The 26680-nt window shown below is 41.3% G+C and overlaps 1 protein-coding gene across 8 annotated transcripts in view; it reads left to right on the top strand.

The window, feature by feature from the left end:
- Window positions 1-26680, top strand: part of Mctp1 (multiple C2 domains, transmembrane 1) — a 650923-nt gene that overhangs the window by 156 nt on the left and 624087 nt on the right. For 7 of the 8 annotated variants that reach the window (XM_006517462.4, XM_006517466.4, XM_006517464.4 and 4 more), the window contains exon 1: window positions 1-2734. This exon is cut by the window's left edge and continues 156 nt beyond it. In XM_006517462.4, coding sequence (XP_006517525.3) covers window positions 2018-2734 — 717 coding nt within the window. In that variant the 5' untranslated portion in view covers window positions 1-2017. The remainder of the gene's footprint in view (window positions 2735-26680) is intronic. The other variant, NM_030174.3, reaches the window with a different exon arrangement.

Below are 26680 nucleotides of genomic sequence, written 5' to 3' on the forward strand. Positions count from 1 at the left end.
TTGGCTGGCTTACAGGTTCAGAGGTTCAGTTCATTATCATCAAGATGGGAGCGTGGCAGCATTTAGTTGGGAATATTTATAGCTATCCTAGAGTGCATGTAGTCTATAGACCATGAGTTGGATATACCCAAATATATTCAACTGCTTCCCAGTTGGATTTACAGATTTTTAAATTCCTCAATAGGATGAAACCTATGTGAACTGTGCATTTCCAAATGGACCAGCCCTGCCCACCTTTCTTCACCTTCTTTGGAACAATCTCTGTCTCTCTGTGGAAAGCCTCTTTAAGCTGCTTCCTCCTTCAGGGCTTTGACTTCTGGTTTTCTGCCTGAAACACTGCATTCAGTTTTCAACTGTTGGCTCTTTGTCCCTTTATAGTATCATCTCAAACTTTGGATTCTCAGGGAGACTTTTTGTTTTTAACACTAAATACAGGCTTATTAGATTCAGCAAAAGTATAAGATACCTAGTAAAATAAGACTTTGGATAAACATCAACTAGAATTTTTTGGTCTTTGTTCATATACTAGAAATTATTGTGTTTTGTCTGAAACTCAAATTTAATGAGCTGTTCCATATTATAGCAACCCAAATATAATACTCTTTTATTATCCCTGGATTGTTCCCTGTTAAAAATTCTATTTATTGTCTACTCTCCTGGACCCAACTCAAGCATTCCCCTACATGTTCACAACTGTTTCTCCAGTGCTGATCTCAGTGCCTGGCACATAGTAGATGCTCACTACATGTTAGCCGGATAAGAAAAATAAATTCAGATTGACCACAGCTTCAGGGCAAGTCGCTGGCCAGAAAGGAAAGAGAATGCCTACTTTAAGTAATCAAACAATACTGTGCTGAAACGTCTAGGGAAGGTACAGTGGAGGGAAGGGCATGGTGTTGCCTGCCTTTTAGAAGAGACCTAGTGGAGTCAGAAGATCCTAGATGCATACATTTGGGGAGAAGCAAAATCTAGACGACTTTAAAAAAAAATCAGTTTTCCGACAAACTGAAAGAAATAACTGAAGAAAAATCTGCTTGAGTGGAAAGAACAAGACCGAGCTCTGAATAGGGTCAAAAGCAGTAAGGATCTTCCCATCTCTGTCCAAGCGGAGCGCCCCTGAGACTTACTTTAAGGGTTAGCTTTATTATCAAGTTCTGAGAACTATTCCTGATTATAAGGAAAGTCACCGCGCAAGCAAACAAAGAGCATGGAGAGTGGATGGTGATGAAGTCAAAACAGAAGAAATCAAACTCCCCTCTTGAGCCCAGGATGCCCAAACAGTTGAAGGCAGACTTATTTGGCCTCAGCATTTGGAGAGCTTTATGACCAGCGGCGATGTATGCTGGGTTCCCTGAGGGACCCACCAGGGGTGCAGAGGTGCACTCCACCCCGATGTCCGCTCAAGCAGGGTTCGTCCGTTCGTCCGTCTGTCCTAAAGCAAGCCGTGTGTGGGACTGTAGACTCAGGTCAAGCAGGCTCCCAGCCCTACGCAGCTCCACCCGGCTCTTGCCTGCCCTCCCACCTAGGAGCTGGAGGATGGTCCTGGGTGCTTTAGCCAAGGCTGCTAGTCCCCGACGTCTACAGCAGGACGCGCCCTGTTGTGTGAGCAGCGTGCGCGCCCAGTTTGGAGACGGCCGCCTCTGCTGCTGACAGGTGCTGGCCTGAGGGCGCGGGTGTGGTTCCCAGTGCAGCTGGAAGCCCGAGCCGGCCGCTTGCAGCTTTCCGAGCTCCCGCGGGCGCCGAGGGGAGTCAGGGTGCGGCCTGGGGGCGCTCAGTGGTCTGGAGCAGCGGAGTTCCCTGCTAGAAACTTTGCAGGACGGCCGCGCCCCGCGGCGGGAGGGCCTCGGCCGCAGCCGTTTTGCTCCGAGCTGGCCTGAAGCCGCTGGACGCTCCGGGCTTGTGCTGCTGCGCTGGCCGCCGCCGCCGCCGCCGCCGCCTCCACGCTCCCGGAGGAGGCGCAGCCCGAGAGGGAGGAGGAAAGGCAATAGGAGGGGAGACAAGGTGCCTGGGTTGGAGGATGGAGCCCCGGGCTGCCACGACTGGCGAGCTCGTGCGGGCCGCGTCCCCCTCCTTCCAGGCCCGGCTCTGGAAGAACCTGCAGCTGGGGGTGGGCAAGGGCAAGGGCGGCGGAGGCGGGCGCGCTGGGGGCCCCGAGCACCGCACTGCGGCCACTCCGACCCCGTCCCCGCCGCCCCCGGGGACCACGCAGGACGCCCTGGCCGGTGTGGGAAGTACTGGCAGCAGGTGGAGCGGCTTCAAGAAGCGGAAGCAAGTGCTGGACCGAGTGTTCTCCTCCTCACAGCCCAACCTGTGCTGCTCCTCACCAGAGCCCCTGGAGCCAGGCGGAGCAGGCAGAGCCGAGCAAGGGTCCACGCTGCGCCGCCGCCTACGCGAACATCTGCTGCCCGTGGCTAAGGGGTCCTCGACAGCCACAGGGACAGGCGGAGTGACGCCTCCTGGCGGACGCTCTCCGGACTCAGCTCCTTCTTCGTCTTCCGCCTCATCTTCCCTGTCCTCTTCTCCCCAACCGCCCCCGAGGGGGGACCGCGTCCGTGATGAGAGTACACGGCGTGGGGGCCCTGGGGTGCACCTGTGCCACCAAAAGAGCTCCTCTCTGCCCGGAACCGCGTGCCTGGAGCAGTTGCTGGAACCGGCGCCACCCCCCGCAGAACCGGCCCGGGGTCCCGCCGAACCCCAGGCTCTGCAGAAGGACATAGAGCGCGACTGCAGCCAGGTGAGTGCCAGGTGGCCAGCGCCGGGCAGTGTGCAGGCCACGCCTCCAGCTTCAGGCTGCCTTGGCAGCGAGTGTGTGTGTGTGTGTGTGTGTGTGTGTGTGTGTGTCCCCATGTGTGCGGGCACGGACTACTAACTAGCTGAAACGGAGCAAAGACATTTTGCTCGGGTTTAGTAGTAACAGTTTAGACTTGAACCCTGACTTGACTTTGACACGAATGAATGACACCTGTCGCCAAAAGCACTTTGGGTAGTTTAACACAGAGCTAAAGAAAAGTTTCAAGGTAACTTGGCTGCTTTTTGGAGGTGTCCTGCAAGATGCCCTAAGAAGATTTTCTTGGGGAGAAAAAAAGCTAACATCCCCCCAAATTTACCAAAGGAAATCGCAACTGTGTGAAGGGACACTGTCTGAAGCAAAAGGCTAGCAGTGGGCCTAGGAATGCTGAAAGGTGAAGTTAAGGTTTAGATGAAGATTTATTACAGAAATTTGCTAATTTCTTGGTAGTCTCTTCCTGAAACTTTCTTCTACAGGTGGATCACTGTCTCTCGGGTCGGGGGTGGGGTGGGGGCGGCAGGATCTGAGTTAGTAAAGCAGTTATGTTCCAGTGGCTCTAAAGTTAGTAGTCACAAGAAGCGAGTGCTTCTAAAACACGCTTCTTTGCGCATCCTTTCACTACTCAGACAAGCGTTTCTTCATTGTTCTAATACAAGTTTTACGTCACCAGGGGCTGTGTTTACTCCTACTTGTAAGAGGGAATCTTTTCCTTTTATAAATGTCTATCATATTTCAAATATTCAATTCTATGAGGGAGCTAAACTAATTGTTTTCTCTTAGTACTGCTTAGCTTATTACACTCTCATCTCAGTAATTCTGATCTGGTTAAGTGAATGATACTATGTTAAAACTTTAAGTAGAAAAATAGCTAGCCAGAAAAACACATTTGACCATTTGCTGAAACTTTTACCTCTCTATTATTTGAGACAAGAAGCTCGGAAAAACTGTATAGCTTATCTACTACTTTTAAAGTGTAGTTTCTGGGGAAAAAAGTAGGCCAGGAATTAGTCAATTAATTTTTTTTTTGTCTTGCAAACACTTGATGTTCTAGACAAAGCTTGTCACATAAGGTTAGGTAGACACCATTGACAGAGAAAGCACTACAACTTCACCCTTTATTGTCTTAAACAGACCTGAATATTACTCTTTCTTTTTTTAAAATTTCAAAAGTAAATTGAAAGTGGTTTTAAGGTGATTAGAAATTAAGTGTATGTATTGTTCAGGGTTCTCTAGAGAGACAGAACTTATAAAATGAATAAAGGAATTAAGTGGTTTACAGGCTAGTCCAGCTAGTCCAACAATGGCTTCCTTATAACAGAAGGCCCAAGAATCCAGTAGTTGTTCAGTCCAAAAGGTTGGATGTCTCAGCTGTCTACAGGATATGCTCAAATCCTGAAGAAGTGGGTTCTAATGCTAGTGAAGGAATGGATTTGCTCAAAAAGAGATCCAGCTTCCTTCTTCCTTGTCCTTATATGGGCTGCTAGCAGAAGGTGTGGTTCTGATTAAGGTAGATCTTCCCATCTCAGAGATTTGGGTTAAAGATGTATCTTCCCACATCCAAGATTTGGATTAGAAATGGGTCTTCCCACTTCCAAGAATTTAATTAAGAAAAGACCCTCATAGGTGCGCCCAGTCATTTGACATTCTGGTTGATTCCAGATGTGGTCAGATTGACACTCAGGAATGGTCTGCTAATCCTGTGAGTTAAAGGAAATGCTGCTGAGTTTCTGTATAGTCCTAGTGCACATTTATTCGAATGTTGAGATATTGATTTGATATTTTATCTTTCCTAACTTTTAGAGCAACACATAATAATAGAATATTTTGGGAGATACTTATCATGCTATAGTGAAAGTTAATTTATGATATTATATGTGGGTGCTTTCATCCCATGCTGGGCACACTGCAGCATCATACTGCATAATCCTCACTGCAGCGCTGGAGAACTCTCGTCAGCTTATGGAGTAGAAGCTAAAACCCAAAGAAGTTAAGTGACTTTTCCAGGGTAGTGTGTGTTTGTAAGTGACACAGGTAGGTGTGTGCTTGTCTGTTTTCAGAATCTTTTCTCAGGATTTTCACCACTTCTGTGAACTTCTAAACCTTAAGTTTTGGGATGACTTCGATCTGTTTAATAGTCCAGGCCTGCATGTATTGTAATTCCCCCTACACAGACAGACAGACAGACAGACTGACAGACAGACAGACACACACACACCACAATTCTACAACAAATTGTCTGTGTTAATCTCTAATTTTGGTCTCTGATGAATTGTTGCATATCTTACTAGATTTGAAAGTCCCATATTAATCATTTATATTTCAAAAGAAGCTTTTCACTGTAAGGATCCAGTATTCCAATATAGACCTTAGAGGAATGCTTTAACATTTGAAGTCACGCTAAAAAATGAATAGATGAACAGTGGAGTGCAGGCAGAGCAAACAGCCCTAAGGGGATGGCCAGGTACAGGCATGGCCCCAGCCTCTGCTCTTCCTGGGGCCTTGTTCTCTGAGAATGTCCTCTAAAATGGCTTACAGGTTTGTTTCACAAATTCTCTGATCAATGGAGAAGAGAGTAGCCTGTAGTGTTTTCCAAATAGGAAAGAGAAGAAAGGGAATTGAAACCTGAAACTGAATTCATTAAGGTGCTAGGGGCAGGCTTTGGTTTGTTACATCCTGCCTTTCTAAATGTGTCTGGGGTGACACTGGGGCATGGGGAGGAGACAGCTCAGGACCTTTGTCACCAGCATAGAAGGGAGCATGCATGACAGTGAAAGCAGCATCCAGATTACCGTTGTATAGCTCATTGTAAAACTGGGAAAATTCTTGAAAATGTGTTGTCTTTTCTACTTGTTCCTGGCGTCAGTCATGTTCTCCAACACACTTCCAACTTCTCTAGCCCCAGACCTGCATGGGGCCCCAACCACATTTGTGCCTACATTCTGACACTTAGTAGAGATGTTAAGCAAAAGTAAAAAAAAAAAAAAAGGAAGGAAGGAAGAGAGAGAGAGAGAGAGAGAGAGAGAGAGAGAGAGAGAGAGAGAGAGAGAGAGAGAGAAAGAAAGAAAGAAAGAAAGAAAGAAAGAAAGAAAGAAAGAAAGAAAGAAAGAAAGAAAGAAAGAAAGAAAGAGAAAAGTAAAAAAAAAACCCACTTTGAACTGCTGGGGGAAAGATTCAGAAACCACACATACATGGATTAAATGAGCAAACCGCTGCCTCATGCGCCCTGAGTGGCCTCTCAGCTTTTCTGTAATCAGCTTTGAAAACACTAACAGTGCTTCCTTCTTTATTATTTCAAATGTTCTGCTTTGACATTAAGAAGGAAAGAAAGGAAGGGAAGGAGCGACAGAAAGGGGGAGGGAGGGAGGGAGGAAGGGAGGAAGGGAGGAAGGGAGGAAGGAAGGAAGGAAGGAAGGAAGGAAGGAAGGAAGGAAGGAAGGAAGGAAGACCGACCATTTCTTTCTGCTGGTTCTCATTCACATTTTGGGCCATATTGTCATACCAGATGCCTTCCATTTTTTGTAACACAGTTGGGAAAGATGCTTTCTCAATTTGTGTGCCCATCAAAAATATGCCAATTTTATGTATTCTGTCTTGATGAGTTACTAAATTTATATTTTGCTAGAATCAGAAAGTCAGTATTCTAAGAAATGAGTATGTTGGAATTTTTAGTATCTAAGTGAAAGCACGTAGTGTTTATAAATGTTAAATCTTTATTGCTTTTTTTTTCTTTTTAAAGTAAAATTTTATTGAAATTCCTTACATAGAGGAGAAAATGTATTTTGAAGGGAAGTGGGCAAACTTTTCAGTGTGTGGCAGGGATGCTTTGAAGCACAGCAAGAGGAGTCTTCATGCCTTTGATGAAAGTCGAACACATGTAAAACAAAATGTCAGAGAATGTTTTCAAGTATATAGGTAAAACATAGCTGGCTTTTTAACAGTTTATATTAGATATTACTTGGGTAAATGTTTTGTCAGGTATTTTAAATATTGCTTCAACGAACATAGCTTAATCTTGGGGACGGCACAGATTTTAAAATGATAATTCCTATTGTACATGACCAACCCCAGTGAGAAACCTAACAATGTTAAAAATCAGTCTCCTTAAGGCAATTTTATCAGCATAATTTTATGAAGAAAATCAAGGTGGGATGTGCCTGGGCTCAGAGCCAGAGGAGGAGAGTCCAGTCTGGAGTTCCCTGAAGCTGCTCTGAAATCAGTGCTGTTTTCAACTACAGGGGCCACAGTGTCCCTTCAACCTTATATGGGTAGCTTAAGTCTCTGGAAAATCGCTGGACAGAGAAACCTGCAAAGGAAAGTGTTTAGCAGCGTGAGACTAATCTGACATGCATGCACTGATGTGGTTGTTAGCAGTGCTGAGCAGCCTGAGGTTTGTGGGTTCTGCCATTGCAATAAATGCATGGCAGAAAATGAATGAATGGGGCTTCACCATTCTCATTTAGTTTGATATAGGAAGTATTTCACTTGCAATGGTTAAAAAAAAAAAGAAGTCAAGATAGCTGAGGTAGTACTGGTGATAACACAATTTCAGTCATAAAAAAATGAGTACATTTTAACAAGTGTGTAGTCATTATCATGGAAGCATAAACGAACATGTGAATGAAGAAAACAGAATTAATATTTTAATTAAAAAAATAAGACATGCCACCCCCACTTCTGAAAAAAGAAGGAAAATAGGGGATCACTGTGCACATGAAAGTTCCAATGTCTTTGCCACTCCAAGGGAACATAGTGAAACTTTTACAAACCCAAAATTAATGAAGAGTAAATAGTAAGTCTAGGTACCAGTGTATTGAACTGTGGATCATGACATAACTGAACCTGAGGGTCATGGAAATTTCAGCAACAATAAAACACTCATTGGGCAAAATGATTTCAAAATGAAGTGCATTATGGTCTGAGATATTCCTGGTTGCTGTTGTCTGCATGGCATGGCAGGACCACTGTAGCCTGGCTTCTGAACTCTCAGCCTGAGTACTTTGTACCGAGGGTCGTACCTTCATATCACCCAGTACCCAAAACACCTCAGCTCAGAGTCAAGATTAGCTTTAGGTCAGCAAAGCCTATACTTTTGACATCAGACACCTTTTATTTTGACTTTTTCATTGGCTTCTAAGGCATACTTTTTCTTGGTAAGCCAAATATCCGCATAAACCAAATGTGTGATGGAGGAATTCCTTGGTCACTGAGCCTTGTTCCTTGGATACTGTTTTGGGGATTTGTTTAATGTGAGTGAAATAGATTTTAACATCAGACTTACTTTATACAAGGTTAACTGCATAAAATTGCAATAAACTCTATGTGCTGCATCTGTACCTCTTTACAGTTATCAAGTGAGAGAGATGATTTTTTTCTTGTGCTATTTATTTACTTTGCAATCATTCTTAACTATTTTTTTTATTTGTTGGTACCATGGAGAACCCCATCTAATTTCCTGCATCATGTGCCACTTAAAGTTCCTTGCTGTCACTGACCTTCTCTTCTAACTCATCGTGCTTTCCATAGAGTCAGTGTGGGAAGTGATTAGTCTCCTTCAACAGTTAAGTTTCTACTCAAAGATGCTTTCTTCTTTGAATATGTAGCAGCTTGTTTTTATTAGGATATTTTGGAAGTTGTGTGCGTGTATATGTGTGTGTATGTGTGTGTATGTTTATGTATTTGTATGTTTATGTATTTGTATGTTTATGTGTATATATATATATGTGTGTGTGTGTGTGTGTGTGTGTGTGTGTGTGTGTATGTGTGTGTATGCACTTGCGTGTACCTGTGCCACATCATGTGTGGCACAGGTCAGAGGACAGTCATAGGTTTCAGTCCCCTATTTCTGTCTTGTTTATGACAAGGTCTCTTGTTCAGTGCTGCACATGCTAGGCTAGCTGTTCTTGGAGCTTGCAGAGATCCTCCTGTCCCCACCTCCCACCTCATTACTGAAGTGCTGTGGTTAGTGTCTGGATTTAAATGGTTTCTGGGAGTCCAAATGCAGGTTGTTGTGCTTGCCTGGAAAACGTTTTCCCAATAACCTATCTCTCCAAACCCTATAGATTTTATTATAATAAAAAAAAATACCAGTTAACATTTCCAATGATTTGTATTTGATTTTACTATAGGATGAAAAATTGCATTTCCAATATAACGAAACTAGGAGGCCCAGCACTTTCTTTTAGGGGGGGGCTTTTCCTTTCAACTGTGAAATATTGGTTGAGATATTTTATGCTAGTTTTGTTTCTCATTCCCATGTAAATGTAAACAATTGTAATAGACATGTGGTCTTTTAGATAGTTTAAAGGTCATGGCATCTTTCTGCTGTCACTTGCTTTGATCATTATCCTCTTTATTAGGATCAATTGGAATTCAGTTTGCTGAAGCCTCAACTACCTCCCATGCTCTCACTAGCACCACCACATGATAATTTGGCAGCCCTTAATGCATATAGCTGACCTATGAATTCATATTATATAACAGTTCAGGGGAACAGTTTCCTGAATGAAGGGATTAATGGACAGGCTGGAGCTATTCAGTGATTAGGTCTCTGGAAAAATTCCAGAATTACTTTACTGTATAACGGAGTACTTGCCTCTCTGAAGCCAAGTCCTTTTAAACATGGCGGATATACTGGACATTCCTCTTCCTCTTCAGATGATAGCCCTGCTTTGCCTCAGCTTGGATGTTAGTTCTGGTTCTTATCTTCAGACAAGAGGGAGTCCTTGATCCTACTGAATGGTGGCTATGTCATGGCTCAGGGACTATCTCCTGGTGCTGTCACAGATTTATGGCATCTGCTTACTCATCTGTATCTGGCCTCTGGCACTGTTCCTTCACGTTTGTATTCCTAATTTCTGCTGATCAGCCTTCAGCTATGCTCTGAATAGTGAGCTCTGCTCAGACCTGCTTACTTCTGTTATTCCTCCTGAGCCCTCTTATGGGCTTCCTGTCTGTTACTAACAGTCTCCTCTTGTATCCATACCATACTCACCATTAGAAAACTGTCTCTCTTTTAGAAATCTACATCTTTTTCAACCACAACTCACAGTAAAATTTCAAATTTGACCATCAGTCCTGACCTCACTGGCCTATTCTGACACCTTTTAAAATGATTGAATGCTTGCTGAGTCACGTAGAGGTAATGCAGAGCTCATTGATGCCCACAGTGACCCCTGGATGTTTGTGACCCCTGGATGTTTGTGAACCTAACTGCAGGATAGCAAAGCCTCCCTCCAGAAAGTCTGCAGCATTTAATGGTTAAGGATCTTTCCTTTCATCACATTTGCCTGTTGAACTCTGGAAATGTAGTCATTCAGATTGTGCTGTAAGTATACAACCGTGTGCACACCGAATCCTAAAAGCTTAATGCAAAGAAAGGAATGTGAAATATATCAGCATTAAGCTTTTTTATTGATCTTATGTTCCAACATTTGGGTTAAGTTAAATAAAATATTAAAGTCAATTTCACTTGTCTTTTTAAATTTGTATTTCCATTGGTCAGTATTGATTTACAGCAGGGATCTCAAAACTCCAAACTCTTATGTCCACAAGGCTATGGAAGCAAGGGTAGATAGAGTGCAAAGAACATGGTCACTCTATGGTAAACCAGGGAGTTCATGTTTGTTCCTACTTTACCTATACTTGTTATTCAAGGTAGAAATGACAGTTTTCACATTACTTAGTATGAATGAGAAATTCAAGATTTTGTGCTAAGTGTTAAGATTCCTGAGTTTTTGGCTGTTCATATATTTTCAAAACTATCACAAGCCAAATCAATTATATATCGGGTCTAAATTTACCCATGAGTTTCAACTTCTGGCAAAGAGAGCTGATCCTACATCAGTGCTTGGTACAAATTGTCTGGATCAGAGTAGGTTTGAACACATTGTGCTTGAAGCTTACTAGGAAGGAGTTCCTTGGAGTGTACCAGTCAAGAGAATTAAGTATTAGAACGAAAGTCAGAATTCAGTGGGGTGAAGTGCAAGTGAAAAAGAGGATGTGGTCACAGCAATAGTCAAAAATTAATCCTATGCAAGGATAAAAGAAAGTGGTCATGTGGGTACAAAAAAGATGACATTAGAAGACTCTATCATTGGAAAAGTGTTGTTTCGTGGGCATCACTTGTTTGGGTTGATGAGGTAGAGCCTCTGGAGAGGCAGAGTTTGAACGTGACAGAGAAGATGGCATAAGGTCCTTAAGGTCGTGGCTTGGTGTGGCTTTCACAGACTAGTAGTAGGTCACCTTACTTAGTCTCAAGGCAGAAGATGGATCCCTTGCCGGTTGCAAATGGACAGAGACAGTATGGATGTAAGAAGACAGGAAGATTGTCAGCTTGGTGGCAGCATTTTGAAAATGGTCTACTCTGCCTTGTTTTGCAGTGTGCCTGGGATTTGGACACAGGGAGATGGCGAAAGTGTGTCTGTAGAGGCGCAGAAGAGCTTGAGCTTGAGTGTTTTATCTAGAGATCTATTAGATTAATAGTAGAGAAGCCAGACGTAGGGAAGGGGGATGCAGGAAGAAAGGAAGGCTGTCCGGGTGTGGGGGTGGAGGAATGAGTTCTACAGCACACAGGGAGTCCTGGAGGAATTCAACAAGGGAGGATGTGGGTCAAGGTGAGCCTAAGAAGAGTGAGGCTGGAAGAAGTGGAGACCTCAATGAGAGCCTGGAGTTGTTTTCCTAAGGATGGAAGATAGAAATATCTGAGAGAGCAAAGGTCTGTTTGAGCTTCCAGGGCAGAAAGGATTAACATGCCAGCATGTTTTCCTCTTTACTTGTAATTTTGCTTTTCTTTGTTCACTTTAGAAATGCTTGTATTGAAAAGTGTTTGGGGGAGGAGGATGGACTTTGAGTTTGCATTCATGCAGAAAGGCTGAGGAAGCCAGGCCCCTGAGCCTGCCCTGTCTAAGGAGTGCAGTAGCTCCTACTCTTTTTGTTTTCCTGCTTTGTTTTCTGAGGCAGTCTTGCCATGTAGCTAGTATAAACTGGCCAGGAACTTGCTTCAGAGATTAGAGGCATTTCTACAATGTCTGGCTTTCTAGATCCGATTTTCGATAGTTATTTAGGGGTCTTTCAGATGAAGTAATGATCATTCTCTCTAAACTATTAGGTAATAACAAGAGGGCTAAGCATTGAAAGCATACGTTGTTTACAAAATTGGGCAAAACAAGAAAATTCTATAAATATTCTTGTCAATTGAATTCTTAATGTGCCTCATGGACAGATTGGCAAAGTATTTGGAAAAACAGTCATAATTAAGGAGTTTTGAATGCAAAAGGTCTCTTGAATAATCTTAGTTATGGCATGTGCATGAAGCATGCTAAAATATAATCTCAGGTAAAAGACAAATGGCCAGTTTCTAAAACTTACGAATAGGTTTTCTCTCAACATAGCAAAAATATTTTTCTAGACCCTCAAGCCATACTTGGCTCTTCTTCCTGTATAAAGATGTAAAATAGCTTTTGATAAAATAATAACTCAGTTTTTTCATAACTGCCTTTGAATAGTATTTTTAATGCACCAAATTAGAATTCTGACTGTTCCCCAAAATATCTTTGGAGATCAGAATAGGTCTTTGAGACAATTCCTGTGTCACCACAGAGCTCTTGCCAAGCTCATGTGCCCTCTGTACCAGTGAGGCTGAGAGTAGGTGCAGGCTGCAGCTGGACCCCACTCCTTTGTTTGCTTTTACTTCTCTGCATTTGTTTCATTTTCTTAATTATAACTATTTCTTGTTTAAAAATTTAATTGATACAATATGTAATAATGGTATATATACACTGTATATACATATATATGAATATATATATATGATACATTCTATGGATTTAAACAAATAATGATTAAAGACGAGATGGCTCAGCTTGTAAAGGTGCCTGCTGCCAAGCCTGACCACTTGACTTCCATTCCTGGAATCCACATTGTGAAGGAAATAATATATTGTGGCAAGTTGTCTTTTGACCTCCACATAAATGCTGTGCCATATGTGTACACACATGCGCACAAAAAATTGAAATCCCCCCAACAATCAAATGTGTACCAATCAAAGCAATGCATTCTGTCACTGTGAATATAGATCATGGCTTTGTGTTGGGGACACATCTCTTTTGAGGTATCAGGAAGTTATTCTAACTAGTCAGTTGCCCTATTGAACTGTAGAACACTAGAATGCCTATATAATGCTAAGTTTGACCCATTAGCCAGGTTACCTTTATCTTCTCACCCTTCTATAACCACCATCCTGCTCTCAATTCTATGAGTTAACTCTTCTTCAACTCAAGAATTAACTTGTCAGTGGTGATGTGCATATCTCACACATGTATCATGCAAATATCCCATCTGTTATGTGTGTTTCATACATGCTTCATACAGTCTCCCATCTTTTTTGCAGCAAATGACAAGATTTCTTTCTTTTTGTGATTTTTGTGATGGTGAGAAAGTCTCACATGTTGTGCTGGGATCTAGCTGTGATGGGTGACTTGGCCCAATCCTGTCCCACTTCATATAAGTGCCGCTGTGACATGCTGCTCTGAGGGTGACATGGCCCTTGGAAGGGACCAGAAGATGGCAGTTTCCCATGCCCCATGTCCAGTGACAAGTTTTTCAAGGGAGATGGGGTTTGGTACTTTGTACTTATTCCTCCCTATCTGACATTTACCATCTCCAAGCTTTTCCTAATAAGCATTTGTCAGAAATGAGGAAGTGGTTTGTGGATTTTCCTGTGAAAGGCCTTTGTGTATCCTGCATGTCCCTCCAGGCTAACTCTACTGAATTTGTTTCCTTCCCTGTCTTCCAGCCAGCTTGCCCATCAGCTCTTTTACTTCTCCTTTTCACTTGAGAAACAGGCAGGGGAAGTAAGGCAAAGGCAATGAGTCTGTTTTCCTGTTGTTTCATGGTGAAGTTTAAATAGTTCCTGTGGCAAATTCTTTGTACACATGTGCACATGCATTTACATATAAACATGCATTTACCAGGCAAGGTTTATGCAGTACCTCAGGTGGCCCTCAGACACACTGTCTTTCACATACAGTAGCTAGAGCAGCAAGGATTGTCCTTGGATCTGATCTTCTCTGTAATTGCAAAGTACTAAATTTCAAATGGTTTTATGTTCTGAGCACAGCTACATAGACTAGCTCATTTGAAGAGAAAAATTGCATTTGTGGCTTAGTATGGGGTGTTTTTACAAAGAAAATGGAAACTCTCTCTCCAACTGTGAACTGACCTGTAAGGAAAACCTTTTCTTCAGAAGCGATCATGTTCCTATGAGGATGTGTATGGCATCATGGTGAAGATCTTGTTGGATTATTCTCCAGTCCTTGCAGAGCCAGATGCCACAGAGATTAATATGTCCCAACAGCATTTTCAAGCTTGATGTGCATTTACCTCACAAAATTATTCTTATAGATAAAAGTAAGGATGCATTTTGGTGAGTCCCTTTATTAATATGTAATTAAAGGAACGCTAATAACTTTAGGATTATAAAGATACATTCATGTAATTAAAGGAGGCTTCTCCTCTAGAGCCTGGAAGTGAGGACCAGGAAAGCACTGACTTAGGAGGACATGGTCTAGAACAGCAGACGCTCAGACTGTGGTGACCAGAGAAAGTTCTGTCTTCTGTTGATACTGGCACACTGATTTGAAAGATATTGCTGGCTATAGCTCTCCATACCCAAATACTTCTGGGAGAGAGCTGGTCTCTCCAGAGTGCTGACATGTCTGTGAACATAGGTAAGACCACCACTTTTGCTCAAATACCTGGCCCAAGAGTGACCCACCCAGAGCCATCAAGGCACAGGAACCAAGAAACAACCAGGGATATGATCCTTACAGTTTCCATCTACACCACTGATCTGACCCCGTGCTACAGATCTCTATACCAAAATTCTTCCCTCCTGGAGAGAAATGGTCTCCCAGGAGTGCTGACACACAGGCTTACAGGAGGGACAAGCCACAGTCAGAGACAGCAAGATCGGCCAACATAACAGATAAGCATATGGTGAGAGGCAAGGGCAAAAACATAAGCAATAGAAACCAAGGCTACTTGGCATCATCAGAACACAGTTCTCCCATCACAGCGAGTCCTAGATACCCGAACCCACCAGAAAATCAAGACTGATTTAAAATCACATTCTCATGATGATGACAGAATACTTTTAGAAGGACATGAATAACTCCCTTACAGAAATACAGGAGCTTCACGTGGTCTGTGAATTGTATTTTGGGTATTCCCAGCTTCTAGACTAATATCTACTTAACAGTGATGCATACCATGTGTCTTCTTTTTTATTGAGTTACCTCACTCAGAATAATAATTTCTAGTTCCATCCATTTGCCTAAGAATTTCATGAATTCATTGTTTTTAATAGCCGAGCCGTACTCCATTGTGTAAATGTACTACATTTTCTGTATCCATTCCTCTGTTGAGGGGTATCTTGGTTCTTTCCAGCATTTGGCTATTATAAATAAGGCTGCTATGAACAAGTGGAGCTAGCTGATGCTCAAGAGGAAGGAAGACCAAAGTGTGGATATTTTGGTACTTCTTAGAAGGGGGGAATCAAAATACTCATGGGAGGAGATACAGATACAAAGTGTGGAGCACAGACAGAAGGAAAGACCATGTAGAGACTGCCCCACCTGGGAATCCATCCCATATACAGTTACCAAACCCAGACACTATTGCAGATGCCAACAAGAGCTTGCTGACAGGAGCCTGAAAAAGCTGTCTCCTGAGTGGCTCTGCCAGTGCCTGACAAATACAGAAGTGATGCTCACAACCAACCAATGGACTGAGAACAGGATCCCCAATGAAGGAGGTAGAGAAAGGACCCAGGGAGCTGAAGGGGTTTGCAGCCCCATAGGAGGAACAACAATATGAACCAACTAGTACCTCCAGAGCTCCCAGGGGATAAACCCACCAACCAAAGAATACACATGGAGGAACCCATGGCTACAGCTATATATGTAGCAGAGGATGGCCTTGTCAGACATCAATGAGAGGCAAGGCAGGTAGGGGAATGCAAAGACAGGGAAGCAAGAGTGGGTGGGTTGGTGAACAGGGGGAGGGGGCATAGGACAGGGGTTTTTGAAAGAGAATAACATTTGAAATGCAAATAAAGAAAATATCTAATAAAAAAGAAAATATAATAAATAAATAAATAAATAAATAAATAAATAAATAAATAAATAAATAAAGGAAAACCCAGATAAAAAGTTAGAAGCCCATAAAAAGAAAACACAAAAATCCATTAAGGAATTGCAGGAAAACACAACCAAAGAGGTGAAGGAATTGAATAGAAACATCCAGGATCTAAAAATGTTGATAGAAACAATAAAGAAATCAGAAAAGGAGACTACCCTGAAGATAGAAAACCTAGGAAAGAGATCAGGAGTCATAGATTCAAGCACCACCAACAGAGTACAAGAGATAGAAGAGAGAATCTCAGCTGCAGAAGATACCATAGAAAACATAGACACAACAGTCAAAGAAAATGCAAAATGCACAAAGCTCCTAACCCAAAACATCCAGGAAATCCAGGACACAATGGGAAGACCAAACCTGAGGATAATAGATATAGAAGAAAAAGAAGATTCCCAACTTAAAGGGCCAGTAAATATCTTCAAAGGAACTATAGAAGAAAAATTCCCTAACCTAAAGAAAGACATGCCCATGAATATACAACAAGCCTACAGAACTCCAAGTAGACTGGATCAGATACTCCTCCTGTTACACAATAATCAAAACACCAAATGCACTAAACAAAGAAAGAATACTAAAAGCAGTAAAAGAAAAAGGTCAAGTAACATATGAAGGCAGACCTATCAGAATTATACCAGACTTCTCACCAAAGACTATGAAAGCTAGAAGATTCTGGGCAGATGTCATACAGATCCTAAGAGAACACAAATGCCATCCCAGGCTATTGTACCAAGCAAAACTCTCACTTAGAATAGATGGAGAAACCAACATATTCCTTGACAAAACCAAGTTTATACACTATCTTTCCACAAATCCAACCCTACAGGGGATAATAGATGGAAAACACCAACAGAAGGAGGGAAACTACATCTTAGAAAAAGGAAGAAAGTAATCTTTCAACAAAACCAAAAGAAGACAGCCACACAAACATAATTCCACCTCCAACAACAAAAATAACAGGAAGCAACCATCACTATTCCTTAATATCTTTTAACATTAATGGACTCAATTCCCCAATAAAAAGATATAGACTAACAGACAGGATACAGGATTCAGCATTTTGCTGCATACAGGAAACCCACCTCAGTGACAAAGACAGACACTATCTCAGAGTACAGGGCTGGAAAACAATTCTTCAAGCCAATGGTCCCAAGAAACAAGCTGGAATAGCCATTCTAATAGTGAAAAAAAAATCAACTTTCAACCAAAAGATATCAAAAAAGATAAGGAAGGACACTTCCTACTAATCAAAGGAAAAATCAACCAAGAAGAACTCTCAAGTCTGGACATCTATGCTACAAATGCAAGGGCACCCACATTCATAAAAGAAACTTTACTACAGCTCAAAGCACACATTGCACTTCAAATAATAATAGTGGGAGACTTCAACACCCCACTCTTATCAAGGAAACAGAAATTAAACAGAGCCACAGTCAAACTAACAGAAGTTTTGGACCAAATGGATTTAACAGGTATCTATAGAACATTTCATCTTAATACAAAACAATGTACCTTCTTCTGAGCACCTCATGGCACCTTATCCAAAATTGACCATAACAGACCTCAACAGATACAAGAAAATTGAAATAATCCCATGTATCCTATTGGATTACCACGGACTAAGCCTGGTCTTCAATAACAACAAAAACAACAGAAAGCTCACATACATATGGGAGCTAATCAACATTCTATTCATTAATATCTTGGTCAAGAAAGAAATAAAGAAATTAAAGTCCCTCTAAAATTTTATGAAAATGAAGGTACTACATACCCAAACTTATGGGACACAATGAAAGCAGTCCTAAGAAGAAAACTCATTGCTCTGAGTGCCTCCAAAAAGAAACAGGAGAAAACATATACTAGTAGCTTAACAGCACATCTGAAAGCTCTAGAGCAAAAATAAGCAAATACACTTAAAAGAAGTAAATGGCAGGAAATAATCAAACTCAAGGCTGAAATCAACCAAATAGAAACAAAAAGAACTATACAAAGAAGCAACAATACCAGGAGCTGATTCTTTGAAAAAATCAACAAGATCGATAAATCCTTAGCCAGACTAACAAGAGGGCACAGAGGGAGTATTGAAATTAACAAAATCAGAAATGAAAGGAGAGATATAACCTCAGAACCTGAGGAAATTCAAAAAACCATCAGATTCTACTACAAAAGCCTATACTCAATAAAACTCGAAAATCTGGATGAAATGGACAATTTCCATGACAGATACCATGTACCAAAGTTAAACCAAGATCAGATAAACCATCAAAACAATCTCACAACCTCTAAAGAAATAGAAACAGTCATTAATAGTCTCCCAACCAAAAAAATCCCAGAACTGGATGGGTTTAGTGCAGAATTCCATCAGACCTTTAAAGAAGATCTAATACCAATACTCTTCAAACTATTTCACAAAATTGAATTAGAAGGAACACTACACAATTCATTCTATGAAGCCACAATTATGCTGATACCAAAACCACACAAAGAGCCAACCAAGAAACAGAACTTCAGACCCATTTCCCTTATAAATATCTATGCAAAAATAATAATATTCTTGCACACCAAATCCAAGAACACATCAAAATAATCATCCATCACGATCAAGTAGACTCCATTCCAGGGATGCAGGGATGTTTCAATATCTAGAAATCTATCAATGTAATCAACTATATGAGCAAACTAAAAAAATAAAAACAAAAACAAAACAAAAAACCCCACATGATCTTTTCATTAGATTCTGAGAAAGCATTTGACAAAATCCAACACCCATTCATGATAAAAGTCTTGGAAAGATCAGGAATTCAAGGCCCATACCTAAACATAGTAAAAGCAATATACAGCAAACCAGTGGCCAACATCAAAATAAATGGAGAGAAACTTGAAGCAATCCCACTAAATTCAGGGACTAGACAAGGCTGTTTACTTTCTCCCTATCTATTCAATATAGTATTTGAAGTCCTAGCCAGAGCAATTAGACAACAAAAGGATACCAACGGGATACAAATTGGAAAGGAAGAAGCCAAAATATCACTATTTGCAGATGATATCATAGTATACTTAAGTGACCCCAAAAATTCCTTCTAAACCTTACAAACAACTTTAGCAAAGAAGCTGGATATAAAATTAACTCAAACAAATCAGTAGCCTCCCTTGATTCAAAGGATAATTGGGCTGAGAAAGAAATTAGGAAAATGACACCATTCAAAATAGTCACAAATATTATCTTGGTGAAAGATCTATATGACATGGACTTCAATTCTCTGAAGAAAGAAATCAATCTGGGCAGTGATGGTGCATGCCTTTAATTCCAGCACTTGGGAGGCAGAGACAGGCTGATTCCTGAGTTTGAGGCCAGCCTGGTCTACAGAGTGAGTTCCAGGACAGCCAGGGCTACACAGGGAAACCCTGTTTTGAAAAACCAAGAAGATTCCACCTCACACCAGTCAGAATGGCTAAGATCAAAAATTCAGGCAACAGCAGATGCTGGGGAGGATGTGGTAAAAGAGGAACACTCCTCCATTGCTGGTGGGATAGCAAGCTTGTACAACCACTCTGGAAGTCAGTCTGGTGGTTCCTCAGAAAATTGGACATAATACTACCAGAAGATCCAGCAATACCTCTCCTGGGCATATACCCAGAAGAAGTTCCAATTGGCAATAAGAACACATGTTCCACTATGTTCATAGCAGCCTTATTTATAATAGCCAGAAGCTGGAAAGAACCCAGATATCCCTCAACAGAAGAATGGATACAGAAAATGTGGTACATTTACACAATGGAGTACTACCCAGCTATTAAAAACAATGAATTTATAAAATTCTTAGACAAATGGATGTATCTGGAAGATATCATCTTTGGTGAGGTAACCCAATCACAAAGAGGTCATTAGATATGTACTCACTGATAAATGGATATTAGCCCAGAAACATAGAACACCCAAGATACAATTTGCAAAACACAAGAAAACCAAGAAGAGGGAAGACCAACAGGTGGATACTTCATTCCTCCTTAGAATAGGGAACAAAATACCCATGAAAGGAGTTACAGAGACAAAGTTTGGAGCTAAGACTAAAGGATGGACTACCCAGAGACTTCCCCACCTGGTGATCCATCCCATAACCCGCCATCAAACCCAGACACTACTGCATATGCCAGCAAGATTTTGCTGAAGGGACCCTGGTATAGCTGTCTTGTATGAGGCTATGCCAGTGCCTGGAAAATACAGAACTGGATGTTCACAGTCATCTATAGGATGGAACCCAGGGCCCCCAATGGAGAAGCTAGAGAAAGCACCCAAGGAGCTGAAGAGGTCTGCAACCCTATAGGTGGAACAACAATATGAACTAACCAGTACCCACAGAGCTCATGTCTATAGCTGCATATGTAGCAGAAGATGGCCTGGTTGGCCATAATTGGGAAGAGAGGCCCCTTGGTCTTGCAAACTTTATATGCCCAGTACAGGGGAACGCCAGGGCCAAGAAGTGGGAGTGGGTGGGTAGGGGAGCAGGGCGAGGGGAGGGTATAGGGGACTTTTGGGATAGCATTTGAAATGTAAATGAAGAAAGTATCTAATAAAAAAAGAAATGTGAAAAAAACAAAAAAGAAGAAGAAAAAGAAGGAGAAGAAGAAGGGAAAGAAGGAAGGAAGGAAGGAAGGAAGGAAGGGAGGGAGGGAGGGAGGGAGGGAGGGAGGGAGGGAGGGAGGGAGGGAGGGAGGAAGAAGACCTAAGAAGATGGAAAGATGTCCCATGCTTGTGGATTAGCAGAATTAATACAGTAAAAATGGCCATATTCCTGAAAGCAATCTACAGACTCAATGCAATCCCCATCAAAATTCCAACTGAATTCTTCATAGAGTTAGAAAGAGCAATTCTCAAATTCATTTGGAATAACAACAACAACAACAACAAAAACCAGGATAGTGATAACTATCCTCAACAATAAAAGAACTTCTTGGGGGGTCACCATCCCTGACCTCAAGCTGTACTATAGAGCAATAGTGGTAAAAACTGTATGGTATTGGTACAGTTACAGGCAGGTAGATCAATGGAATAGAATTAAAGACCCAGAAATGAATCCACATACCTATGGTCACTTGATTTTTTACAAAGGAACTAAAAGCATCCAGTGGACAAGACAGCATTTTCAATAAATGGTGCTAGTTCAACTGGTGGTTAACATGTAGAAGAGTGCAAAATGATCTATTCTTATCTCCCTGTACAATGCTCAAGTCCAAATTGATCAAGGACCGCCACATAAAACGAGATACACTGAATCTATTAGAAGAGAAAGTGAGGAAAAGCATCGAACACATTGGCACAGGGAAAAACTCCCTGAACAGAACACCAATTGCTTATGCTCTAAGATCAAGAATTGACAAATGGAACCTCATAAAATTGCAAAACTTCTGTAAGGCAAAGGACACTGTCAATAGGACAAACCAGCAACCAACAAATTGGGAAAAGATCTTTACCAATCCTACATCCGATAGAGTTCTAATAGCCAAAACATACAAAGAACTCAACAAGTTAGACTCCACAGAACCAAATAACCCTATTAAAAATGGGGTAGAAAGCTAAACAAAGAATTCTCACCTGAGGAAACTCGAATTGTTGAGAAGCACCTAAAAAATGTTCAACATCCTTATTCATCAGGGAAATGCAAGTCAAATCAACCCTGAGATTCCATGTTATAACAGTCAGAATGGCTAAGATCAAAAACTCAGGGGACAGCAGATGCTGGCGAGGATGTGGAGAAAGAGGAACACTCCTCCTTTGCTGGTGGGATTGCAAGCTTGTACAACCACCCTAGAAATCAGTCTGGCAATTCCTCAGAAAACTGGATATAGTATCACCTGCAGATCCACTTATACCACTCCTGGGCATATACACAGAAGATGCTCCAACATGTAATAAGGACATATGTTCCCCTATGTTCATAGGAGCCACATTTATAATAGCCAGGAAGTGGCAACAACTCAGGTGTCCCTCAAGAGAGAAATGGATACAGAAAATATGGTACATTTACACAGTGGAATACTACTTAGCTATTAAAAACAATGACTTCATCAAATTCATTAGCAAATGCATGGAATTTGAAAATATCCTGAGTGAGGTCATCCAGTCACAAAAGAACATGCATGGTATGCACTCACTAATAAGTGGATATTAGCTCAAAAATTGGAATATCCAAGATTCAATTCACACATGGTATGAAGCCCAAGAAGAAGGAAGACCAAGTGTGGATGCTTCAGTCCTTCTTAGAAGGGGGAACAAAATACTCACAGGAGGAAATATGGAGACAAAGTATGGAGCTGAGATTGAAGGAAAGGTCATGCTGAGACTGCCCCAGTTGGGCATCTATCCCATATACAGTCACCAAACCCAGAAACTATTGTGGATGCCCAGAAGTGCTTGCTGACAGGAACCTGATGTAGCTGTCTCCTGAGAGTCTCTGCCAGTGCCTGACAAATACAGAGGTGGATGCTTGCAGCAAACCATTGGACTGAACTTGGGGTCTCCAATGGAGGAATTGGAGAAGGGACTGAAGGAGCTGAGGGGGTTTGTAGCCCCATGGGGAGATCAAAAGTGTCAACCGGCCAGACCCTCTGGAGCTCCTGGTGTCTGGATCACCAATCAAAGAGTACACATGGAGGGACCCATAGCTCCAGCCACATGTGTGGCAGAGGATGGCCTTGTTGGACATCAGTTGGAGGTGTGTCTCTTGGGCCTGAGGGGGTTCGATGCCCCAGTATAGGGGAATGCCAGGGCAGGAACACAGGAATGGGTTGGTGGGTTGGGGAGCACTCTCATAAAGGCAATGGGAGGGGTCATGGGATAGGAGGTTTCTGGAGGGGAGACCTGGGAAGGGGATAACATTTGAAATGTAAATAAAGAAAATATCCAATAAAAGAAAAATTGAAAAGGAAATATATATAAAATTTGTTTATTAATTGTATTATGTATTATAAAAAGAAAGATATTGCTTATATGATGTTACTCTTCTATTTGTCTTTTAATTATCTCTTAAGTTAATTATGCCTGAGTGACATATTTATGAATTTGTATTTTAAAAATTACTTTTTTCAGTGGGTGGGGGAGTGTGTGGGGGACTTTTGGGATAGCATTGGAAATGTAAATGAAATAAATACCTAATTAAAAAAAAAGAAAAAAATTACTTTTTCTTTTAGGACTATATATCTAATATGAATTTCAAGCAGAATCACAAGTATTATTTGCATTTGTACTAGAAAGTTTTAGATGAACTAATTTTATATATGAACTTCTTGGTTAAGGATCAATATGGTAGGGTCCAGTCTATTGTGGGCAATGCATCCATGGGCAGGTGGTCCTGAGCAAGTCATGGAAAGGAAGCCATTGAACATCCTTCTTTCATTGCTTCTGCTCTAGATTCTGCCTACAGGGTCCTGACTCTAAGGCCTGCTTGCAGGGTCTTGCCTGTAGTTTCCTGTCTGAAGTTCCTGTCTTCAAGTCCTGCCTGTATTTCCTTCCTTAATTTTGGTGGAGGTGTCCCGAGCTTGTGCCTCACCAGCAAGAACACACTCGGACAACCGGATTCTTCTGCAGCAAGCTTTATTGCTTCATTAGGAGGAAGACCCCGAACCCCGGAAAATGGTGCTGCTTACATACACCTTGGAGTGGCGTATCAGCACCTAATTTGTTGTTTGCCCATCGACTCATTGCTACGCCCTGGGATGGGCAGTGACTTGGCACAAATTCACTCTTGCACCTGTGCACATTACTTGTTTACCAGTTAGGCACAGCGGAAGCTGGCGCCATCTTGTAATGGCGATTGCTCACGGCTCTCCACATGGAGGATGAGTTGTAATTGGGAGCTGTCAAGCAGCAGAGCTTGGGCATTACTAGACATCTCATACCTACCAAAGCCATTGTCTCTAGGAATACCAGTGTACTATAATCAGAGAGGCTGCATCACTGAACCAGAATCAAGTTCAGGACTGTTCCCGATATGTTGCTCATGGTAAGCCTGACCTTTTTTAACAACAGCCAAGCCAATAGTTCCATGTCTCACCACATTGTTTTGGAGACACTTTGAAAAATGGGACATTGTTTGTTCGATAAAAGTATCTAATAAATGAAGATGGGTTTATTTATTTCTTTTCAGGCTCAGTTAAGAGGCTTAAGTTTTCAGTTCAGATTCTGTTGTTAAACCCCTATGAGAATGAAACTACTAGCGTAGCAGTTTCCATCTCTAGACAGAAAATAATGTAGTTTTCTGAGCATCTAGTTCTTTCTTGAAGATTTATAGTCACATAGAGAAGGCAGTGTTCAGGAGCTTTTAGATTCATTTCATGTGAATCAGTAGAGAGGAAATTCTTCAAGCTATCCCAGCTTCTCAGGGCAGAGTGTGGATTTGAACTTATGTGGCTGGTGACAAAACTCAGAACTCTAGCTATTGTGTTTGTGTGGCTTTCTCCAACAATGAGTAGCTGCTCAGTGTACTCATGAGTATTATCATGTAGCTACTTTCTTGATATCTTGGAAATGGAAAACAATTTTGTTAAGATGTTCTATATTATGGATTAGTCCTAGATATAAATATATATAGCTGAAAGATTATTCAATCCAATAACAATGGTTTTAGCAACTCATCTCTTCCCCTTCCACAGATGTTTATGAAATGTCTAACGGGCGGTAGGTATAGCATCTTGGTAATACTTTGTTAAATAGACAAGAGTAGTTTCTGCTCTTATAGAGCTTAGGATATAGTAGACCATCTACTACATCTCACAATACTATAAAAATCATTACCAATTATAGTTGCAAAAGGCAAGACCTGTACTGATGATCTTAAGATTGTGAAAGATCCCAATCTTAAGAGAAGGTCCCAATTAGAGTCTGATATTTAGAACTTGTATAAAACAAATATAAACCTAAGTAGATGCAAATCTCCCTCCTCTTGGAAAAACTGTATGGACAGCAGATAAAGGCAGAAAAGGCCATCTGATGTCCAATGCCTAGGAACCAGATTCTCTCAGATAGCACACTTTATAGCCTAGGGGGAGCTGTAGATAAGATTTAGCTCAGTGATCCAAGTGTTAGAGCTGTGAAACTATTTTTATAGTGTAATTATTTTTTATTATCATTTTAAATGTGCATTCAGCTTTTCTCCTGAAGTAAGTATAAAGGAAAGGAAGAACTTTGGCAAGAGGTTCTGTGAGGAGGGCTATACTTTAAAGTTACTGTTGTTTGGTAACTTTGGAAGATCCTTGTCTCATAATGTCATGTCATTTCTTATTTTTTAAATTAATTTCATCTTAATTAAAAATATATATATTTAAAATTACATATATATATATATATACACATATATACGTGTGTGTGTGTGTGTGTGTGTGTGTGTGTGTGTGTGTGTGTTCTTCTCTCTTTTTACCCTACAGGTAACAGGAGACAGAGGTTTTATAATCTTCTGTCTGTTTTCTCAAACATAAGGTTTAACTTTTGTATTCTTATATATGGCTGATATTCTCATTTATGAAGCTGATTTGCAGGAATACTCCCAATTAGAAAAGGAAACCTTGAAGTACATAAGAGCTCACTAGCACATTTATTAACAGTGCCACAGCAAGGGAAGAAGAGACATAATGATGTCTCATAGTTTGCAAATCAACCAAACCTTAAGTGGCAGCATGAGCCACCCTGCCCAGGAAGGGCATTTTAGCAGGTCCTGTAAGTTTGACTGCTCATAAATTGTATCAGCAGTGTCCAGATTACCAGTCTGTGTGCTGTGCTCTTCTTAGCCAACTGGTGTGGTGTCCAGCAATCAGAAAACACAGGTTCCCTAAAACCCAGTCTGACTGCCATCTGGGGTAGGAAATGGCATCTAGTAAAAAGAACCAATGACAGAAGCCATGCCCATGTTAATGGGGTAATAATAACTTACATAACTTATCTATGTTTATTTTGCATTGGGAGAATGGGATGCAGTTTGTTTGTTTATTTATATATTCATGCTTGTTTGGTTTGGTCGTTTACTATTTTACTGGAGTTATAGCACTGTACTTTTCAAACAGGGAAGGGATAGTAGTATTTCTCTTTGGTTACATAGATTCTTTTCATAAATTAATGAATGTAGTAGTATAGCCTCCATACGAAAACCAAAATCTATACAAAATAAAAATGTGTATCATTCTTTCATTGAAAGAAGATCATGACTTCTACTCCACAGAGTCCTAAACCCTCAGTTGGTACCTCAATGTGTGAAGGAAATCAGTGGTAATTCTCATAAAATTAAGAGAGTTCCATTACCTAACAGGAGTGGGGGTGTCTCTGGCTCTTTTGTCCTCTCTAGGGATTCTTTCCCCACTGCTGGGTTGCTTCATCCAGCCTTGATGTGAGGGGTAGAAATGTAATTACGTCCTTAAAACAAATGAAATAACCTCAGGCTTGGTCAGGCCTAACTCTAAGCCTAGATCTTTCCTTGGGGTAGCAATCTAGGAGAAGGTCCCTGAGGTGAGATGGAGTGCAGACCTGGAGAGGAGTGCTTGGTATGCACACTGGCCTGTGGCTGGGGGTGGCTGCATGTGTCCTGCCAGCTGGACATGGCTCAGGAATGAAAGGAGCACACTGTAATTTCTGTCACGATAAGGGGTACATTTGAGAAGTGTTATTAGATGGACAGATTAGAGCCCAACTATCAGGAGCGACATCATTAATAC

Source organism: Mus musculus, chromosome 13, assembly GCF_000001635.26.
Source record: "Mus musculus strain C57BL/6J chromosome 13, GRCm38.p6 C57BL/6J".
Classification (NCBI taxonomy): domain Eukaryota; kingdom Metazoa; phylum Chordata; class Mammalia; order Rodentia; family Muridae; genus Mus; species Mus musculus.